The sequence below is a fragment of the Myotis yumanensis genome, unplaced genomic scaffold (assembly GCF_028538775.1).
Source record: "Myotis yumanensis isolate MYYU_CA2020_CCGP unplaced genomic scaffold, mMyoYum1.0.hap1 SCAF_4, whole genome shotgun sequence".
NCBI classification, from domain to species: domain Eukaryota; kingdom Metazoa; phylum Chordata; class Mammalia; order Chiroptera; family Vespertilionidae; genus Myotis; species Myotis yumanensis.
Genome location: NW_027223755.1, coordinates 25,048,606 through 25,069,164, shown reverse-complemented (window position 1 = coordinate 25,069,164; position 20,559 = coordinate 25,048,606). Strand labels below are relative to the sequence as shown.

The 20,559-nt window shown below is 40.4% G+C and overlaps 1 protein-coding gene across 2 annotated transcripts in view; it reads left to right on the top strand.

The window, feature by feature from the left end:
• The window catches only part of ADCY2 (adenylate cyclase 2), a 283,755-nt gene that overhangs the window by 76,571 nt on the left and 186,625 nt on the right, over window positions 1–20,559 (top strand). For both annotated transcript variants that reach the window (XM_070411956.1, XM_070411955.1), the window contains exon 3: window positions 4,695–4,856. In XM_070411956.1, the coding sequence (XP_070268057.1) occupies window positions 4,695–4,856 (162 nt within the window). The remainder of the gene's footprint in view (window positions 1–4,694; window positions 4,857–20,559) is intronic.

Here is a 20,559-nt window from a genome sequence, read left to right as displayed (position 1 = left end):
TTCAAAGTACTGATAATTTCAAAGAAGTGTTAACGTTTTTTATATTAGGAGAAAAGTATGTACTTATAAAACAGATACTTTCTTTGGTTCTTGATTATAAATTCTTATACCTGAAAGTATTAATTTAATATCTCTTATAGGATATAAGGGTTTTGCATAAATGCTATGTGTAAAAAATAACAATAAGTTCATTGGAAATATTTCCTGTATATTTGTTGGAGATTGGGGATTCCAAAGAAAATTTAATTTTCTCAGTAAGCCATGACTGTGCAACAGTTGTTTTTCTCGTCTTAACAGAATCTTTTTCTATAGCCTAGTGGTTCTCAACCAGAGGTGATATTACCCCCTGGAAGACATTGTCACAACTTTAAAGGGGGGCAGTGCTACCTGGCATCTAGTGGGTAGGAGCCAGGGATGCTACTATACACCTTGCAATGCACAGAAAGGTGCCCACCACCAAGAGTTACCCAACCCCAAATGTCAGTAGTGCTGCTGCTGAGGCATCCTGCTGCACAGAATCTCGGCACCAGTCCTTTTCCATTGTAGTATGTGATACAGAGTCCTATAACTACGCACGAGGGTAGACAAGCCTAATGCCTACCCACAAGTCCCTCTCATTACATCCATCAGGAGCAGGGCCCTTGGCTTGTCGTCTCATGAACACATATCCCAGCTCTCAGAGCAGCTGGCATGGTGTCTCCAGTCCTTCCTGCAGTGCTAGGATGCAGAATCCTTAAATATGGGTCACGCTGTGAATGTGAGGCACGCTCTGCCCTTAGCTTCCCTTTTGCTTTTTTTTTTTTTTTAAATAAATCGTTATTGTTCAGATTATTACAGATGTTCCTCTTTTTTTCCCCCATAGCTCCCTTCCACCTGGTTCCCACCCTACCCCATACCCTTACCCCCCCACCATTGTCCTCATCCTAGGTGTAAGATTTTTGTCCAATCTCTTCCTGCAGCCCTCACTCCCCCTTACCCTTGAGAATTGTCAGTCCACTCCCTTTCTATGCCCCTGCTTCTATTATATTCACCAGTTTATTTTGTTCATCAGATTTTTTTATTGACTTAATTTTTAGATTCACTCGTTGATAGATATGTATTTGTTGACGCTTTGTTGTTCATAATTTTTATCTTTACCTTTTTCTTCTTCTTCCTCTTCTCAAAGAATACCCTTCAGCATTTCATATAATCCCGGTTTGGTGGTGATGAACTCCTTTAGCTTTCTCTTGTCTGTGAAGCTCTTTATCTGGCCTTCAATTCTGAATGATAGCTTTGCTGGATAAAGTAATCTTGGTTGTAGGTTCTTGCTATTCATCACTTTGAATATTTCTTGCCACTCTCTTCTGGCCTGCATAGTTTCTGTTGAGAAATCAGCTGACAGTCGTATGGGTACTCCCTTGTAGGTAACTGTTTTTCTCTTGCTGCTTTTAAGATTCTCTCTTTATCTTTTTCCTTGGCATTTTAATTATAATGTGTCTTGGTGTGGTCCTCTTTGGATTTCTCCTATTTGGGGTTCTCTTCACTTCCTGGACTTGTAAATCTATTTCTTTCATCAGGTAGGGGAAGTTTTCTGTCATTATTTCTTCTAATAGGCTTTCAATGTCTTGCTCTCTCTCTTCTTCTGGCACCCCCATAATTCAGATGTTGGTACATTTGAAGTTGTCCCAGAGGCTCCTTACAGTATCTTCATATTTTTGGATTCTTTTTTCTTTTTGCTTTTCAGGATGGGTGTTTTTTGCTTCCTCGTATTTCAAATCTTTGACTTGATTCTTGTGATCCTCTAATCTGCTGTTGGATCTCTGTATATTATTCTTTATTTCAGTCAGTGTATGCTTAATTTCTGACTGGTCCTTTTCCATTTTTTTTGGCATTCTCATTAAGATCCTTGAAGGTCTCACTAAGTTCCTTGGAGATCTCACTAAGTTTTTCAGAGGTTTGTAGAAGATTCTTGAGTAACCTTATAACTGTGGTTTTAAACTCTATATCCAGTAGTTTACTTTCCTCCATTTCTTTCATTTGTGACATGTTTCTTTGTCTCCGCATTTTGGCTGCTTCCTTGTGTTGATAGAGTGGCTTTGTGTGGTAGGTGTCCTATTGGGCCCAGTGGCTCAGCCTCCCCAATCACCTGAGGTAGACACTCTTGGTGCACCCCTTTGTGGGCTGGGTGCACAGTCTTGTAGTTAAGCCTTGATTGCTGTTGGTATCCCTGGGAGGAAATGACCTCCAGGACAATTAACTGTGAGGACCCGCTGTGTCTATAGTGGAAGAACTGCTGTGCTGGAGACACCCTTATGGGGCAGGACTTGCTTCAGTGGGGCTTTGATGCTCACTGAGTCTGCCTCTTGAGTGTGTCACTTATAGATGTGAGGAGTTGAAATCTGGTATCTGACCACTGGGTACACTGGCTCCTGGATCTCCAAGGAGGTGGAAAGTCAGCCACTGTGTGAGTCCACCCAGCAGGAGCTACAGTGAGATCTGCATATTTCTCCTCTTTGTTTGGGGTTTGGAAGTTTTGGAGCTCTCTGACCCAGCAGCAGTTTGTTAGGTTAGGCTGCGAAAGGACAGGCAATTCATTTGCACCACTGTGCACAGCTTGGGTGGGGTTGTAAATTGGGTGGGGCAGGGTCTCAGGGAATCACCAGGGCAGAGCAAACAGCAATGGCTGTCAGTCAGCTGTCTCCACATCTCCCGTCTCCGCTTATAGGCATCTCTGCATCCCGGAGTCCCCAAGTCCCGCGCCCCCACAGTAACAATGATCCCTGCAAGCAGCTCTGCGGGAAAGCCACCCTCACTTTCCGACCCACTGCCAGACAGTTGTTTCTCCCCATAGGAGTCTGGGTCCCCAGATTCTCGCCGGAAATGAGTTCAGTGCAGTCAGGAGCTAGTCTCTCACTTCTGATTGAAAAAAACCACGCACCCAGGTGCAGTCATTTCGCGTGCCTCCGTACCTCTGCTCTTGGCGCCTCCACCCAGTCTCAATGCACTTTTTTCTTCCCTTCTAGTTGTAGAACTTCCACTCAACCAGCTTTCCCGTGGTTCTGGCTGATAGCCGTTTTGTCTTTTAGTAGTAGTTTTAATGTGGTTGTGGGGGACTGTACAGGTATACACCTTATGCCGCCATCTTGGTTCTCTCCTCCCTTTCGTTTTTGAGTGAAGAGCTGTGTGGCGAGGCTCACCAAATGCTACTTTCCAAATTTCCCTGTTGTCTGTCCTTTTTCTGCTTTACTTACAACCTTTTTATCCATTTTGATGTTCTTCTGTTTCTACTTCTTTTGTAATGAAATTGGCCTGTTTTATTGCCTATTAATCTATTTTCTATTTCATTACAAACCTTTTTTTAAGCTGTTTCATATTGGTTTTTTAGATAACATTCACATAACAAAAATTAGTCATTTTAAAGGGAAGTATTTAGTAGCCTTTAGTACATCCACAGAGCTGTGCAGCTACCCCCTCTATCTAGTTCCAAATGTTTGTCATCGCCCTAAAATGAATCCCTGTACCTATTAAGCACTTACTTCCCATCCCCTCTTCTCCAGCCTCTGGAAATGACTAATCTGCTTTCTTTCTCTATACATTTACTTATTCTGGATATTTCATATAAATGGAATCATACAATATGGGGTCTCTTGCCCTGGCTTTGACCATGTAGCATAATGTTTTTGAGATCCATCCACATTGTAGCAGGTATCAGTATGCTCTTCCTCTTCATGGCTGAATAGTATTCCATTGTGTGGATATACCACTTGCAGCTTATCCATGAATCTCTTGTTGGACATTTGTGTTGTTCCCACTTTTAGCTATTATGAATAGTGCTATTTTGAGTATGTATGTACATGTATTGGTTTGAGTACCTGTTTTCAGTTCTGTAGGGTATATGCTGAGGAATGGAATTGGTGAGTCACATGGTAATTCCATGTTTAAATTTTTGAGAAACTGCCAAACTGTTTTCATAACAGCTAAACCACCTCTATGCTGTTTTTTTTGTTGTTTGTTTTTTTTTACATGTGCATACTCATTGCAGCCATCTACTTTCACTAACTCCCCCAGAAGGTATCTATTTCCCTTCTTGGGTCTCCTGAAATCATGCCATAGATAACTTAAAGGTTCCAGATGTGCATTCCAAAGCTCAGGTAGCCATCCTTGAGGGTGGAGAACCAGCCTTGCACCCATACCAATGAAGTACTTTGACTAACCTAATGTTTGCCATGGTTTGGATACCAAAACTAAAAATCCCCAAATTTGGAAAAAGGATGATTTTTTTTTACCATTGCAATAGTTATTCCTTTATTGTAATCCAGAGGTGTTTTTGGGTTTTTTTACTGCGCTATTTGGCTTTGTCATAACAGTATTTTCTCTTTTTTTGTATTTTATTGATATTTTTACAGAGAGGAAGGGAGAGGGACAGAGAGTTAGAAACATCGATGAGAGAGAAACATTAATCAGCTGCCTCCTGCACACTCCCTACTGGGGATGTACCCACAACCAAGGTACATGCCCTTGACTGGAATCGAACCTGTGACCCTTCAGTCTGTAGGCCGATGCTCTATCCACTGAGCCAAAACCGGTCAGGGCAACAGTATTTTCTTAAACAAGTGCAGTTCATGATGTTTTACACAGCCTGTAATGGGAAGGACACTGGAAGCACTTGGGAATGGGGATTCTCTGTGACTCTTGCTGTTCTTCTCCACCCACAGGTGTCCTTCTTCCTCTTCATCATCTTTGTGGTCTACACCATGCTGCCCTTCAACATGCGAGATGCCATCATTGCCAGCGTGCTCACCTCCTCCTCCCACACCATTGTGCTGAGCGTCTGCCTGTCTGTGACACCCGGGGCCAAGGAGCACCTGGTCTGGCAGGTAGGTAACCTTCCCCATCCTGCTGGGGGTGCCTGAGGTGCCACACGCCTGCTCAGAGTGTGGCTCTTCATACCTGGCAGGTGCTCAAGTTTTACTCTCTGACCTTGACTCTGAGTATTGTTAATGAGTATCCAGCCACACACACCCCTTCATCAGTGGAACCAACAGTCACTTAGCAATTAGAAACAGTGAAAGTTGGAAATGGCAATTCCATTTTGCTGATTGCTGAATGGCGGTGTGATTTTGATGGTTAAAAGCTATTCTCATTATACATTATAATTTAGTGCTCTTATTTTTAGAGTGAACTGACTTCTGCAATTAAATTCATAATTCTCTCCTACCTGTCTTTACAGAGGACAAAAGATTTATCCATTTCTAATCTTCTGGCAGGTCCATGGACATTTTAAAAAAGTTTTTTAAAAACGTGAGAACAGCAAATTTAGCTTTACTAATAAATGGTATTTCAAAGAAGCCACCCATTTAGTTAGTTAAAAGCATTTGAAAGGCAATTTGATTTTTTGTTATGTGCATCTGTAGACACGAGGGTCAGGAGTTTAGAGTTATTTCTAACAGTCTTTTTATTTTTACCTGTAAAAGGTGTATTTTATTTTGCTCTACTGGAATCAAATGTAAGAGATGCAGCCATGGTGCAAAGTGCATCAGGGAGAGAAGTAGTGACGAACAGTACTATCATCGTAAAGGGGATTTAAGATGTGGGTCACCTGAGCTCTATGGGGTCTTAGGAACTAATTGTCATGTGCTTGATGGAGTTTTTTATTTGGTAACATGAGACAGACCTGGAGGCTGACCTTTGGGTCTGTAGTAATCTCTCTTAGTTGGAAAGCTTTCTAGGGATCGATTTCTTTTCCCAGTACTTCTCTCCCATCATTTAAAACACAATGTTCATGAAGAGCAGCCTGTGTTTGTGAAACTTCCTCTGGGCGCTGAGCCCCTGTGAAGGCGACGGCCCTGATTTTGCACAGTAGGCTCCAGGTTCATGGTGACTTGTTCAGATATTGCTAAGAAGAGTCCACCCCCAGGAAGCAGAGGAAAGCCACGTTTTTCATCAGTGCAATCCCACTGACCGAGCAGAGTAGACACATGCCTGTAACCTGCACGCCTGACACAGATGGAGGCCAGTCAGTAGCTAATCAAATGAAAGAATGAAGGTGGGTGTTTTAAAAGAAGAAACAACCCAGCCGTGCCTGGAGGAGGTGGGAGACGCTCCTCTGCCCCAGGTTTTGCTTCCTTTTTCTGCATTTCTGAGCCTCCCTTGAGGTTATTTATGGGACATTTTTCTTTCTCCCATAAATTCCACTCTTCCACCCACCCTTTACTGGGGTCATTACGCTCAGCCTGAGGTGGTCCCATGCAGGGCCAGGTAGCGGTTGTATTTTTGCCTGTTGACATTATGAAATCATGGCAGGAAAGTCTTCCTCACATTGCAACAAGCGCTCAAACATGTCTCCTGGCCCCCAGCACCTTCCTGGTTTGGGTTACCATGGAATGCATCCCTTGAACATTTTATACCTGCCTTTTCTGCCCCTTGTTGGAGCAGATGTCATAGGAAAATATCTGGGAGATGAAGATTATAATGCCTGTCTACTTACATTTTCAGTGACTATTGATGTATGATTAAATAGGATTTTTTTAAAGGAAAAAGTAAGTTGCTTTGCAAAGAACCTGGCATATTCTAGCTCATAAAGAACCATATGGAGTTTTTTTAAAGCACTTTGATTTTCTTTTATTAGTGAAAATATAATGAAGGGAAAGAATGTAATCTTACATTTTTATTTATTAACTTTCCAAAGCCAACAACAAAAAATACTTGTCACTAGACAGCCAGATAATATAATCCTGAAATAATAAAAAGATTAATACTTCTTCATTTTATAGTATTTCATATAAGAATACCATTGAAAGGAACGGAAGAACATAAGGTCAGTCTTCCATCCTTCTAGGAATACTTTCACTGGGAAAGGCAAAATATGTCAGCAGACTTAAAATGGAAGGTTCCTGGGTAGACATCAAAATAATGAAGAAAAGAGCTGAAACTATAACTGAAAAATAGCACTGGTTTGTGTTGCAGGAAAAACACTTTATTGAATTGTTTTAATGAAAATGTGTGTAAGAATGCTACAGATTGCTGTGGTGTAATTGTTCAGAGAATATTGGTTTGATAGAAGAGCTAACCCATCAGTGATGATCAATATCACCCTGCCTTCTAAACCATCAATGAAAGAGTGTATTTTATTGAGCATGGACCCATACTAAAGAGTTTTGTTTCATTTTATTTTTTGAACATTGTCAGCCCATTGATAACATGTAGTACTTATCTGTTAACCAAAATACTGACTTAATAGGAAATCTAACCTTAGTCCCCTTTCCTGTTGAGTAGCGGAGTTTGCTATTCTAGGGAAATTCATCTTACCAGCATTTGTCCTGAAGTAAAATTCATCCTAAGACTATGATATATCATCTAATTGAGGAAACGTAGTTAATAACTAAAAATTATGAATGATATTTCCTAACATATTTAAATATGATGTTTAATTTTTAGTTTTGTGTCCCAACATACGGTCTATCCTTGAAATGTTCCATGTGCCCTAGAGAATGTATAACCTGGTGTTCTGGGATAAAAGGCTCTGTAAATGTCAATTATGTCCATTTGGTCTAATGTGTCATTTAAGGCCATTATTTCTTTATTGATTTTCTGTCTGAATGATAAATCTATGCCTGTTAATTGGGTATAATTGTTTTTTGTCAGTTTTTCCTTTTAGTTCTGTTAGTAGTTGTTTTATATATTTTGATGCTCCCTGATTGGGTGCATATATATTGAAAAGTGTTATGTCTTCTTGATGTATTATTATAAAATGTCCATCTTTGTTTCTTGTTTTTTATCTTGAAGTCTATTTTGTCAGATATAAGTATGGCTACACTCACTTTTCTCTGGATGCCTTTTGCTTGGAAAATCTTTTTCCATTTTGAATCTATATTTGTCCTTTCAGCTGAAATGTGTCTCCTGAAGGTAGTATGCAGTTGGGGTTTTTTGTTTTTTTTTATCTGCTCTGTGCCTTTTTATTGCTGAATTCAATCCACTTACATTTATGGTGATTATTGATGTATGAGGATTTCCTATAGCCTTTTTATCGCTTGTTTTTCTGATATAATCCTAGTACCTTTTTTACTTTTACTTTGAAACAATCATAGGTCTTCCAATAAGTTGCCAATCCAGTACAGAGAGTGTTTTCTTCCCCGTAAGCCATTTCAAGGTAAGCTGCCAATCTGATATCCCATCACCCAAATGCCTTAGTGTATATTTCCTACAGTGCCATGCTCTACATAACCATACAAAATCCAGAAATTCACATTGTCTATTACTATCACTCAGGTTCCTTCATCTTTCCCATTAATGTCCTTTGAAGCAAAAGACAGAGCAGAAACACACTGCACTGTGATCTCAGGTCTCTTTGGTCTCTTTCAGTCTGGGACGATTGCTTAGTCTTCCTTAGCTTTCATGATCTTACCACTTTTGAAGATTGCAGACCAGCTATTTTGTACAATGTACTTCAGTTTGGAGTGTCTGATGTCTCCTCCCCAAGAGGGGGAGGTCATGCCTTGTTGGCAGGAATCACAGACATGATGGTGTGTCCACATCACATTCTATCAGGGCTGCATAATTCCATTTTGTCCCATTACTTATGGGGGTCATTAGGATGATGGTGCTGTCCATCAGGCATTTCTTCTTTGACATGACTCTTTTCCTCTTTGTAATTAATATATGTGGAGAGGTACTTTGAAACTAGGCAGATGCCGTTTTCTTTACTTATTTATATCTACGCTGTTTTGTGTTTTCTATTTTAGTCAATACATTATAAACCATGGTGAATGTTGATTTTGTTGTCCATATGGTCTCAGATTTGTCCTCTGGGCACCCCTTTAAGCTGGTTTCAGTGTCCTTTTGTTGTGTCCCCATCCTTGCTTTCTGGCATAATACGATGTTGCAGGTTCATCTTGTGCTTTCCCTGCCCTGGCCCTAAAGTCAGCCTCTCTCCAAGGAGTCCTGGTTCTTTTTAGTGAAGAATGACATTTGGAGGCAAGATCTGAACTTTGTGTCTTATCACTGGGTTGTCAATACTCCAAGGCCCAGAGTACATTTACATCTGTGTGTGTGTGTGTGTGTGTGTGTGTGTGTGTATATATATATATATATATATATATATATATATATATATATATATTCATATTCCATTTGGTATAATGTGTCATTTAAGGCTGATATTTCCTTATTGATTTTCTGTTTGAATGATCCATTCTTACCTGTCAATGGGTTAGTTAGTCCCCCATATAAAAGTATATACTGATTTATTAAACACAAGACTTCACACAGATATTTCCATTTTCAGCTCACCATACATTTCACGACAGTTTTCTCCCTTTTTAATATGGCTACCTTGACCAATAGTGAAAAAAAAATGTAGCTCCCTTGATCCTTAATATATTGACTTATCTGATGAATCCAGGTGTATAACCAGTCTCTTATTTCAGTTTCCACCCCTCCATCTGCACTGGTGCCTTGTCACTGGCCCAGCTTCCCATCCCCCAGCCACATCCCACTCCCCCAGCTCAGGCTCTGTTCCCTGTGCTTGGCTCTCCCCTCTGTAGACACTCTGACACCCAGCCCACTTTGTCACTGTGGGTGAATTTGGTTTCCCGTGTCCTGTGGGTACAAATGCTGTGCATTGGCTGAGCAGTGAGTTCTTTGGGAGGGAAGGAAAAGGACAAGAAGGGCAGGGAGAGAGGATGGGACAAGCAAGAGGAAGTGAAGGAGCACATTTTAAACAGGGGTTATTTATTAAAGAGAAAGAGATTCTTTTTAGTTACTTTCTATGATTCCCTTTGTACAGGTTGCAACAACTTTTCTTCTAATTGTTTTCTATTTTTTTTCCCAACTTGGTTTCAAAGAAAAGATTTCTGGAATCTGCATTTATTAAGGGAATCTGGAATCCCTTAATAATAAAGGTTAGAAAATATTTAAGTATCAGGAAACATAAATAAAAGCATTTTTATATTATTTGTGTAAGAACATTTTATCTATCATAAATTTAGCATAAGAATGAAAAGCTCTTACCAATTTATAATTAACTAGGAAATAAGTTTGCTTATATTAGTAGCATAACATGCATTTGACTAAAAGTTCCACAAGAGTAGTGAAGAGTCATTTCTTGTTATTATATCAATGCAAAAGGAGAGGGAGGCTAGGAAAACCCAGTGAAACCTCTCACCCGATGCCCTGGTGGCTGCTCCCTGGTTGAGCCCTTGGAGGTGTCAGTTATGCAGCCCTTAAACCAGTGATGGCGAACCTATGACACGCGTGTCAGAGGTAACATGCGAACTCATTTTTTTGGTTGATTTTTCTTTGTTAAATGGCATTTAAATATATAAAATAAATATCAAAAATATAAGTCTTTGTTTTACTATGGTTGCAAATATCAAAACATTTCTATATGTGACATGGCACCAGAGTTAAGTTAGAGTTTTTCAAAATGCTGACACGCCGAGCTCAAAAGGTTCGCCATCACTGCCTTAAACAATAGTAGGAACCTGGCCAGGAATCTTGCCTCCCAGACAGAGGCAGTGGGTCCATTGATTAGTTGCTTGGTCTGGCCTGCAGCCTGTGCCTGTATAACACTAATTTCATTTTAAATATACATTTTTTTCTATTCTCCATTTGCTAAACTTCTGTACATCAGCATGGCTGTCAGCAGGATGCTGACCCATCCTCAGGAATTTTCAGATATTCCTGTTTATATATCACAGTTGCATTTTATATTTGAAACCGACTTACCCTTCTTAATTTTTATTTCCTTGGTATTTATATGTAATGAGTTTTCATTTCATATAAGTTTTATTTTCCCATGAGAGATGGAGGAATTTGAATATAGATTTAGTGAAGCAAGCCAGTTAAATGAAAATCCATAGTTATTAAAGAAGATAAACTAAGCTGTGTTTATTGATTTTCTAACAGGATTACTCACTCAATTTTACAGAAATTATATGGGATTCTTTTACACGGTGGATACTTTAATATCTTTAAGTTGTGATATAATTGGAAAAATTTAGGTAAGACCTAAAATAGAAAAGATAGCCTCTCGTCTATGGCAGGCGTGTAATCAGTAGTAATGCGGATTTGTTACATAACTGATTCTTTTTCAGTATAATTCAGGAACTGTATATTGGAGTCTGGAATTAAATTGCATTTAGCATCTAATCTGAGAAGCTCAAAGGGAAAACAACAGGTTACCAGCTGCCTGGTTCCTGGCTGTGGAAGAGACTAATCGTTAGGAATTTTGATCTCTGTTCCTACTGTTTTGTTTTTAGAGAAACACAAGATATTAATATGTTCTGCCGGGGGGGAAGGAGACTGTGCCACTGTTCATTCTGTGTAGCATCAAGCTATTGATTGAGTATGATCAACCTTCTATTTTATAAGTTAGCATTTATCTTTTCTAAAAACTATCTTTTATCTGTTCTAAGGATTATTATTTAGAACAGTGGTTCTCAACTTTCCTAATGCCACGACCCTTTAATACAGTTCCTCATGTTGTGGTGACCCCAAACCATAAAATTATTTTCGTTACTACTTCATAACTGTAATTTTGCTACTGTTATGAATTGTAATGTAAATATCTGATATGCAGGATGTATTTTCATTGTTAAAAATTGAACATAATTAAAGCATAGTGATTAATCACAAAAACAATATGTAATTATATATTCAATATGTGTTTTCTGATGGTCTTAGTCGACCCCTGTGAAAGGGTCATTTGACCCCCAAAGGGGTTGCGACCCACAGGTTGAGAACCGTTGATTTAGAAGGAGTGGGAATAAGCATGGAGAAGAGGTAAAAACAAGCAAGTGCTTAATGTGTCTAAATCCTAAAGCAAATCTAAATGCATCTCAGAGTCCTCTCCTTTCTCCTTCCTTATCCTTCCCAAGCCCAGCAGATGAAACCCCTTCTCCTCTAAATGGCAGGAACTGGGTCCCATCGTCCCACCAGGGAAAGTTCAGTTGGCTGGGCAAGTGAACAACAACAAACATTAGTGCTTCCCTGCAGGACACCAAATTACTTTTAAAATGCTCTGGCAATTTTTAGAATGAAACTATCAGAATGTTGGAGACAGAAAATTTTCATGTCATTCATGGACTATTTTACTCTCATGGTGGAATAGTGGAAGTTTATATTCCAGCATTTATGGGGCTGCTTGTGGGAGAGGATAGAAGGATCAGAGGTAAAGGGAAGCCCTATCAGACCATAAGTTTTGTTTTGAAAATATTTGATCAAAGGAGCATCAAAAAGAAAGGTTTCTTGAAAAAATGAACAATGATGGTTTGTCCCCTATCAGCTGCCTCTACTTTTTGTTCAAAGCAATAGTTTCATGTCAAATATGATACATTATTACAGATTTATTAAATGTTCTATCCATCTTGGCCCAATGCAGGGCAGTTCTGATGGGTCATTTTAGCTCTAGAGCTTTTGTTTTTGTCTGAAGTTGTCAAGTCTGCATCACAGCTCAGTGTTTCCCTCTGACCAGATTGGCTTCCTTTCCTTCCCACGGGCATTGAGCCAAAGAGCACTTCCGACTCAATGGTGAACTGTTTCAGAATGTGCTTCATGGAGGACCATATGGCCACATTGCCCGCACTTGGGCTGATTCTTTAGTCAGTTTTCTCATCTGTAAAATGGCAAGGGTAATGCCAGACTCCCTCGATTGTTGCTGGCCTTGGTGCTGAATCAGTGAACTCACATGTGGGAAGAACCTGTTACCAAGCTGGGCTGATCCTTAGCCCTCAGTGAACAGTAGGCAGTGGCAGCAGTCATGTATTTTGCTAGATGTAAATGACTTTTGCAGAAGCTAAGAGAAGTGGAACATAAAATGCTTTGGAGTTGAATTCCAAATGGTCTATAGAGTTGAGTAGGGCAGGAATTGCACATGTAAGTCCCTTAGGGACCACGTCTGGTGTGGTTGACCATCCTGCAGTGTGCCCCACCCAGACTCAAGGCAGTGAGCTTCATCCTCGTGAGGCACTGGAAGCCCACATTCCACTAATGAGTGGAGTTGGAAAGTTTTACTAATGCCCGAAAGTCTGAGCTCCTGTAGGTTAATAGAACACCTGGTATTAAAAACCCTGGAGACACAGTTCGTCTCTTGTCAGAAGTGAGAAGGAGAAATAAAAAATGGGGGATTAACCGAGTCAGTTGCCACTGGGACATCTTGGACTATTTTCGGAAGTGTTCCCCAGAGAAGCCGGATGCTGTTCCCCAGCCTACTTTGGGGTTGCACATTTCTCCTCACTCAGACCAGCACATGGCACCTTTATAGGATGGATCTGACCATCCTATGTCTCAGATTTCTGGTCATGGAGACATGCACGGATACACCTACTTGTCCCCTAGAGGCCTCCCACCAACATTCCCTCAATTGAAGACCAGGGACGTGGCTTTCACACCTCTTGGTGGGCCCTCAGCTTGAAGTGGTCCCCCTCTGCTTCCTTTCTGATGTCTCCAGCCTCCACTGGGAGAGTAGTCAACATGTCTTTTCTCTGCTTCCTGCCACTGGGCCCTACTTACATATGGAGGCCCCCACACCCACTCTGGAGTCTGGTGGTTCTATTGATTTTATAATTTTGTTGAAAATATAAATTACATATGGATATTCCAGGCCCTTTAGTATTCTGGATAAATTGTAGGTAAAGAAGAAATGTTACCTTTGTCTGTCAAGCTGGAAATATTTAGTCTTTAATAATTTCTTTGGTTTCTTACAATTTCACCTTCTATGCCATGTCTGAGCCTCAAACTCTAGGTCAAGATATGGACCAAGAATGGGATGGGAAAGAAAGAAAGGACATATAAAGAGACAAAACAGAGTTTTATTACATGGGTTGGTGTCTTAGAAGGTCAGGTTCCCATAACAAGTTTCCATAGACAGGTTGGCTTAAATAACAGAAATTTTTTCTCACAGTTTTGGAGACTGGAAATCTGAGATTAGGATCCTAACATGGCCAGGTTCAGGTGAGAACTCTTGCTGGGTGGCTGAAAGCTGCTTTCTCATTGTGTCCTCACATGGTGTGTGGGGAGGGGGGGTGGTGTTTCTTTTTATAAGGACAATAGTCCTGTTGGGTCAGAGCTCCACCCTTGTAACCTCATTTTACCTTAATTACTCTGTTACTCCTAATATAGTCCCATAGTCACATCAGGGGTTAGGACTTGAACCATTCAGTCCAAAGCAGTGGGTTTGTCTGTTTTTCTCAACATTTAGCAGGCCTGTCTCAGCGTTATCTGAAGAACTCATGCTACAGTCTTACGTTTGATTCTGCAGCATTCTCACTCTCCTTTCTTCTTTTGATTTGTTATGCCAGGAGACAGACCTGAGTAGACCAGGAGCAGAGCTAAGGTGGTGAAGGGATCAGTACCCTTGGCCCTCAGTGTCCAGGGGGAATCACTGATCTGGAGATGAGGGTTGAGGTGGTGGGAGCCCTCTCCTCACTCCCCATGCTCCCAGAGCACCTGCCCTTTGTTCTTCTTATTATTTTCTACAGGAATTATCACATCATATGTCAACATGCTCATTTGTCTGTATGTCCTCCTACCACACATTCCCTGGGCCTTGAATCTGTGACAGGGTTCAGAGCTTTTTAATATTTGTATTTGTCCCAGCACCAAGAGTACATAATGTTAAATGGATGTGTGCATGAATAAACCCATGAGGGATTGAGTGAATGGGTGCAAAAATGCATGGCCCAGCATAGGGACATTGTAAACATCCAGGTACCTTGGATATCACCAAACAAGGGACAGAATGGACGCTTCCTTCTTGTTGCACCATCTCTGAGCATGATGGCTGTCTGTAAAGAAGGTGAGGTTGTGATGTCTTAAAGAGAATCCAAAAGAGTGACAACAATCCCAATGTCCTTAAACCTTTATGTCATTCTCTGTTTTCAAGGCAAATCAGATCCTGACATGGATTTTAAATCCCTTTCTGAGCTCTTCAAATGTGTACTGTTATAGAGGAATCAGAGAGAAAATGCTAAGATGATTAAAGAACTAGGAGCAGGATATACAAAGAGAAATTCAAGGATCTGGGGTTGCTTGTCATGGGCAGAGAAATGAGATGAAAATTGAACTGGCTCCTGTCTTAGGAGCCCATGTTTGGGCTCTTGGAGCACAGTCATCACGCGTTGTTCTGTGAGCCTCATAAGATGCCCCACTTTTGTCATATCCATAGTGGAGGTGAGGTTAATTTTACCTAGTTGGTCTCAATTCCTCCACTCTGGTGTAAGAATTAGGTTTTTATCCTCTTTCCATCTCTAATTTCTGTGGTGCCCTGGCTGTGTCTAACATCCTCTTCTGGATTTTAAGCAGATGCTTTGAATTTCATGAAACAGTTACATTTTCTGACACTGTTTGATTGGCTGGGCCATTCTGGCACACACCCCATTCATTTTTCACCTCGGGGGGCGAGGGCACTGCTAAACATTTCCCCCCCAAGTCTCCAAAGGAGAGAATGAACAGATTCCAGGATCTGCTGGTCAGAGCCTCTCAAGCCAGTATCCTCACTGGGGTCTGCTTGAAACAGATAGCTGGTGAAGTAAGAACTCCCATTTTACTAAAAGATTATTGATTCGTGACACTCCTGCTTCTCACTCTTACATTTAGTCTAAATGGAAAGAGGGATCAAGGGAAGATTAGAACCTTCTTAGGTGAAAAGGCACTTAAGGATTTTTATCCTGTCCTCTGGGGTCCTCTCAGCTATCTGCCTTTCAACTGTCAGGTTTTGCTGTCTTTGCTGAAAATGTCCCCCAATCTTGTGTTTCACATGTGATTGCCTGTTTACAGTCAACTCTCCTGACCAGTGTGCATGATACAGTTACATAAACAGCAGTTATTTGATCCTTTTCCATTTGCAGCTGCTTTGTTTCTCTTTTTGTGAAATAACCACCAAGTAATTCTCAGCAATTTCAGCTTCTGACACAATTCACTCTCACAGGGTCCAAAAAGACCATTGAGATATTTTGTTTAGAATGTCTAAAAATTTAGCCTGCAGAGTTTTCATGGTCTGCCCAAAGCTGGCATCTAAAAATAAAATTTAAGCTGACTGGCAGCATGAGAAGTACCCAGATTAGCAGATGGTGTGAAATGCAAGACTTGTAAAATGAAAATATGTTCAGGAAAATACAAAACCCTTTCCCATCGAAGATCTGAAGGGAACACATGCTCCTGGTAGACACAGTGGGCTGTGAGATTGGAGACAGAGGGTGTCTGTATTTTTCCTGGGCACTTGATGATATCCTGAAGGAGGGCTTGAGGACAAGATGGAGCAATGTGGCCTGGGAAAGCAATGTCACCTGGAGGGTCCACCCCAATGGAGCAGGCAGATCCAGTGTACCCAGTGATGCCAAGGTCAAGGTGAAAGAAAGTCTTCAGGTAAACCATGCAGGGTCATCTCTGCCTCTACCTATCCTACATTTTAAATCAAAGGCTTGTTTGGTGACAGAGGAGATGCTGAGAGCAGCCCTACAGCAATTTTCATGAGATACTGAATATGATGGAAATAGAATAAACAGCCAAATGTGGTGTTGTCCCATTAGTACATGTGACAGATTACTTAAGATTAGTTTTATTTTGAATGGATGAAAGTCAGACGGTGAGCTCCATAGCCCAAGAAGGGAGAAGCATGATGTTAGAATTTCTCATGGAACAGAATTTAAGATTTTTTAGTTTAATGCACAATGTATGTGATTCATTTAGACTAAAACAGAATTATCAGGGCATGTGCTGTGTGTCCACATGAAATAAAACAAAATGATATCAACAGAAACATGTCGTCATGTCTTTTATAGAGCAGTATATTTTCAGAACATGGGTTGATAATAGCTAATAGATGAACGTTTACTAATTAATTGTCATTGAGTTAACTAAAAATTGCTTTTCCAAGCACTTTATACACCTTGACTAGTTCATCATCCCACACCTGTCCTACTGCAGAGAGGGACCCAATGCAGGGATTGGCAGCAGGTGACTCAGAGTTGCCCATTTTGCAAGTGGTAGGCGTAGGAATCCAACCCATTCAGTCTGACTGCAGACCCCACCCTGTGGAATTCTCTAGGCAAACTCCCCTACTTAATGCTATTGTAAAGCATTAACTAGAAGACTTAGCTTTCCCAGAAGTCACATAATGAAAGCAGAATCTTACATGATTTTCTTTATTTTAATGGTAGACTGAGAAGGAATTAAGTTTTTGACACAGGGCACATAGCTAGACATGATGGATTATAATTTAAAGAAAAGACAGGGAGCCCTAGCCAGGTTTGCTCAGTGCATAGAATGTTGGCCTGCAGACTGAAGGGTCCCAGGTTCAATTCCGGTCAAAGGAACATGCCTGGGTTGTGGGCTCGATCCCCAGTAGGGAGCATGCAGGAGGCAGCCGATCAATAATTCTTTCTCATCATTGATGTTTCTATCTCTCTCTCCCTCTACCTTCCTCTCTGAAATCAATAAAAAAAATATTTTTCTTTAAAAATTTAAAAAATATAAAGGAAAGAAAGGGTAAATATTATAGAAAGAATAGGTCTCTTCAAAGCCTAAAGTGGAACCATTCCCACTTCTGTGATTGATTATGTGTGTGAAGCAGAAATATGGGTATTCAGTCATTTTTCGTGACCGGGACAGTGGGAAGACACCAGCAGGGACACAGGAGAGAGTACTGACCTGGTTGTCTGGGGGTGGACCAGTGCCCACAGCCCTTCGCTGCCCTCCCATGCCAATGACCTAATCTGTAAAATAAGGGGTTTGGAGAAAATGATCCTGAGGACTCTTCCAGCTCTATCCAGTTCTGTTTATATAAAGAAAATGCAGAGCACCCATGTGAAAACAGTACTATAAAATAATGGCAGGGGAAAGAGCATGGCTCACTGAGAAGTAAAGGGAGGTTCCTGGTGGTGGTGTGGTTATGACATTGTTATGGAACTGTGCTGAGAAAATTCAGTTAGAGAAATATAGATGGTAACTAGGAAGACATCAACACACATTCATTTCCCAGAACCAGGTGAAAATCACTTGGAGTTCTCTTTCTTCTTGCCTTCTGTATTTATTTTTTAATGAGAAAAAAAGCAAAAAATTCCTCAAGAACCACAATAAGTTTACTCTGAACAACGCTTGGAAAATCAGAAATCCTTTATGTGAAGTGAATGTGACTAGCTAAAGGCAAAGGACTGATGTGCAAGAAACAGACTAATGCCACACAGGCCACCAATTTAAGGACTTCCTCCTGGATCCCACCATAAAACGGTCCTGAGCTCTTCATCTAACAGCAGTACACAGATCTGTAGGTTTGCTGAGTATATGGCATTTAGCGATATATTTATTTTCACTGTGCTGCTTTAGACCCTGATTCAGTAATCAAACTGGGAAGCAGAGGAGAGTAATTCTTTTAAATTATGAGATATTTGACTCAATAAAACATATGTTTTAAATCCCTCCAGTTATTCTAAGATTGTTAGTTAGCTCAGAGAGAAGTTTATTGATTTTAGATCTTTTCAAAGAACCAGATTTTATTTTTCTTGATTTTCTCTATCATTTTCTTGACTTTAATTTCATTAAGTTCTGCTCTAGTTTTATTATTCCTTCCTTCTGCCTGCTTTATGTTTAATTTGCTCTTCTTTCTATACATTCCTGAGATAGAAGCTTATGTTATAGATATTAGATCTTTACCCTTTACTAACTTGTGAAATTGTTGTCAATTTCCCTCTAAGTACCACGTTTGCTACATCTCACAAATTTTGATAGGTGGAATTTTTATTTTCATTTTGTTCAAAATGTTTTTAAATTTCCCTTGAGACTTCTTTTTTTAACTGATGGAGTACCTAGAAGTATATTGTTTAATTTCCAAATATTTGGGGGATCTTCCAATGACTTTCCTGCTACTAATTTCTAGTATAATTCTTTTATGCTCTAAAAACATACTTTATATGGTTTCTATACTGCCAAATTTAAGGTTGGTTTTATGGCTCAAAATGTGGTTGATTGTGGTGAATTTTTCCTTGTATTTTTTAGAAAAATCTATATACTCCTGTTGTGAGATGGAGTGTTTTCTAAATGTCAATCAGGTCAAGTTGATTGATCATGCTATTCAGATCCTTTCAACCCTTACTGATTTTCTGCCTGCTTGATTTATCAATTCCTAAGAGAGGAATATGAAGTCACCAAGTATAAGAATGGGTTTGTCTGTTCTTTAAGTCTATCAGGTTTTGCCTCATGTGTTTTGACTCACGGTTGTTAGGTGCATACACATTTGAGATTATTATGTATTCTTGCAGAATTTATCCTTCTGCATTATGTAATGTCACTCTCTGTCCTTGATAGTCTTTGTTGTCCTGAAGTCTGCTTTATTGAAATTAGTATGGCTATGACAGCTTTCTTTTGATTAGCATTAACAGGTGTTTCCATCAGTGTTATCCATAAAAACAGAACCAATAGCAGAGATATATATAGTGTGTATACCTCCAGACAGTTACCAGTCCTCTTCACACATAAGAAACTAATTAAGGTTTCAGGAGCACATGCCATATTAGATTCCTCTTTTTTCAGAATCAACTGAGAGATACACTTATGACTCAGAGAGACAGAGATAGAAATATCTCCATTGGACCTGAGAGGAAGTGGCTTATTGGCACTTTACCTAGTCCTTCTGCTTGCCCCACCCATGTTGGGCCCCTTCCCCATGAAAAACAGCTCGCCCATCAGAATCCATGTTCCCTATGGAAGGAAGATCCCACAGAGCCAGCAATGACTGCCTGAGGTGAGCAGGTATTATTGGTTTCCTGTGGCTACTATAAAAATGTACCACAAATTTGACAGCTTACAACACAAATTTATTCTCTTACAATGTGGGGGCCCAAAAGTATAAAATCCGTTTCACTGGGGTAAAGTCAAGATATTGGCAGGGTGGTTCCTTATGTGGGTTCTAGAGAATAATTCTATTTTTTTTTTTTTGCCTTTTCCAGCTTCCAGAAGCCACCCAATTCCTGTCTCATTTCAACCTCTTGCTTTCACCATCACATCTCCTAGACCCTCTTATAAAAATCCCTGTTTAATTCAGCCCACTAAGACAGTTCAGGATGACCTTCCCATCTCAAGATCCTTACCTTAAATCACATCTGCAAAGTCCGTTAGCCAGTTCTAAGGATTCAGATGTGGACATCTTTGGGCCATGGTTCAGTTCCCACACAAGGATTAGGATGTGGAAGTTTGGGGTAAGGGCAGTGCCCAGCCCACCACCCAGGCCAGTCCCTTCTCCAGTCTCACCCACCACATCACTGTCTTCTGTTAATGAAAGAGCTGGCTGTGGGAGAGTATGTGTGCCTGTGAAGCAGAGGGATAAGTGCTCATTCCATTCTGGCGGCTCACAAAAGCTCTAGCAGCTGTGCCCAGATCATCCTACCCAACCCCAACAGTCACACAATTCGGAGCTTAGAAAAGTGGTGCTTGTCTACTAGTATATTTACTTTAATTATCCAAGATTCTGTGCTTGAAGAGCTTGGCTTGACCTTTAGAAGGGCAGTTGCTTCTCCCTGAAGGTCATATTGATTGTGAAATGGCGTCATAATCCTTCAGCCCACAACCCATGGGGTCTGTTCCAGCTGA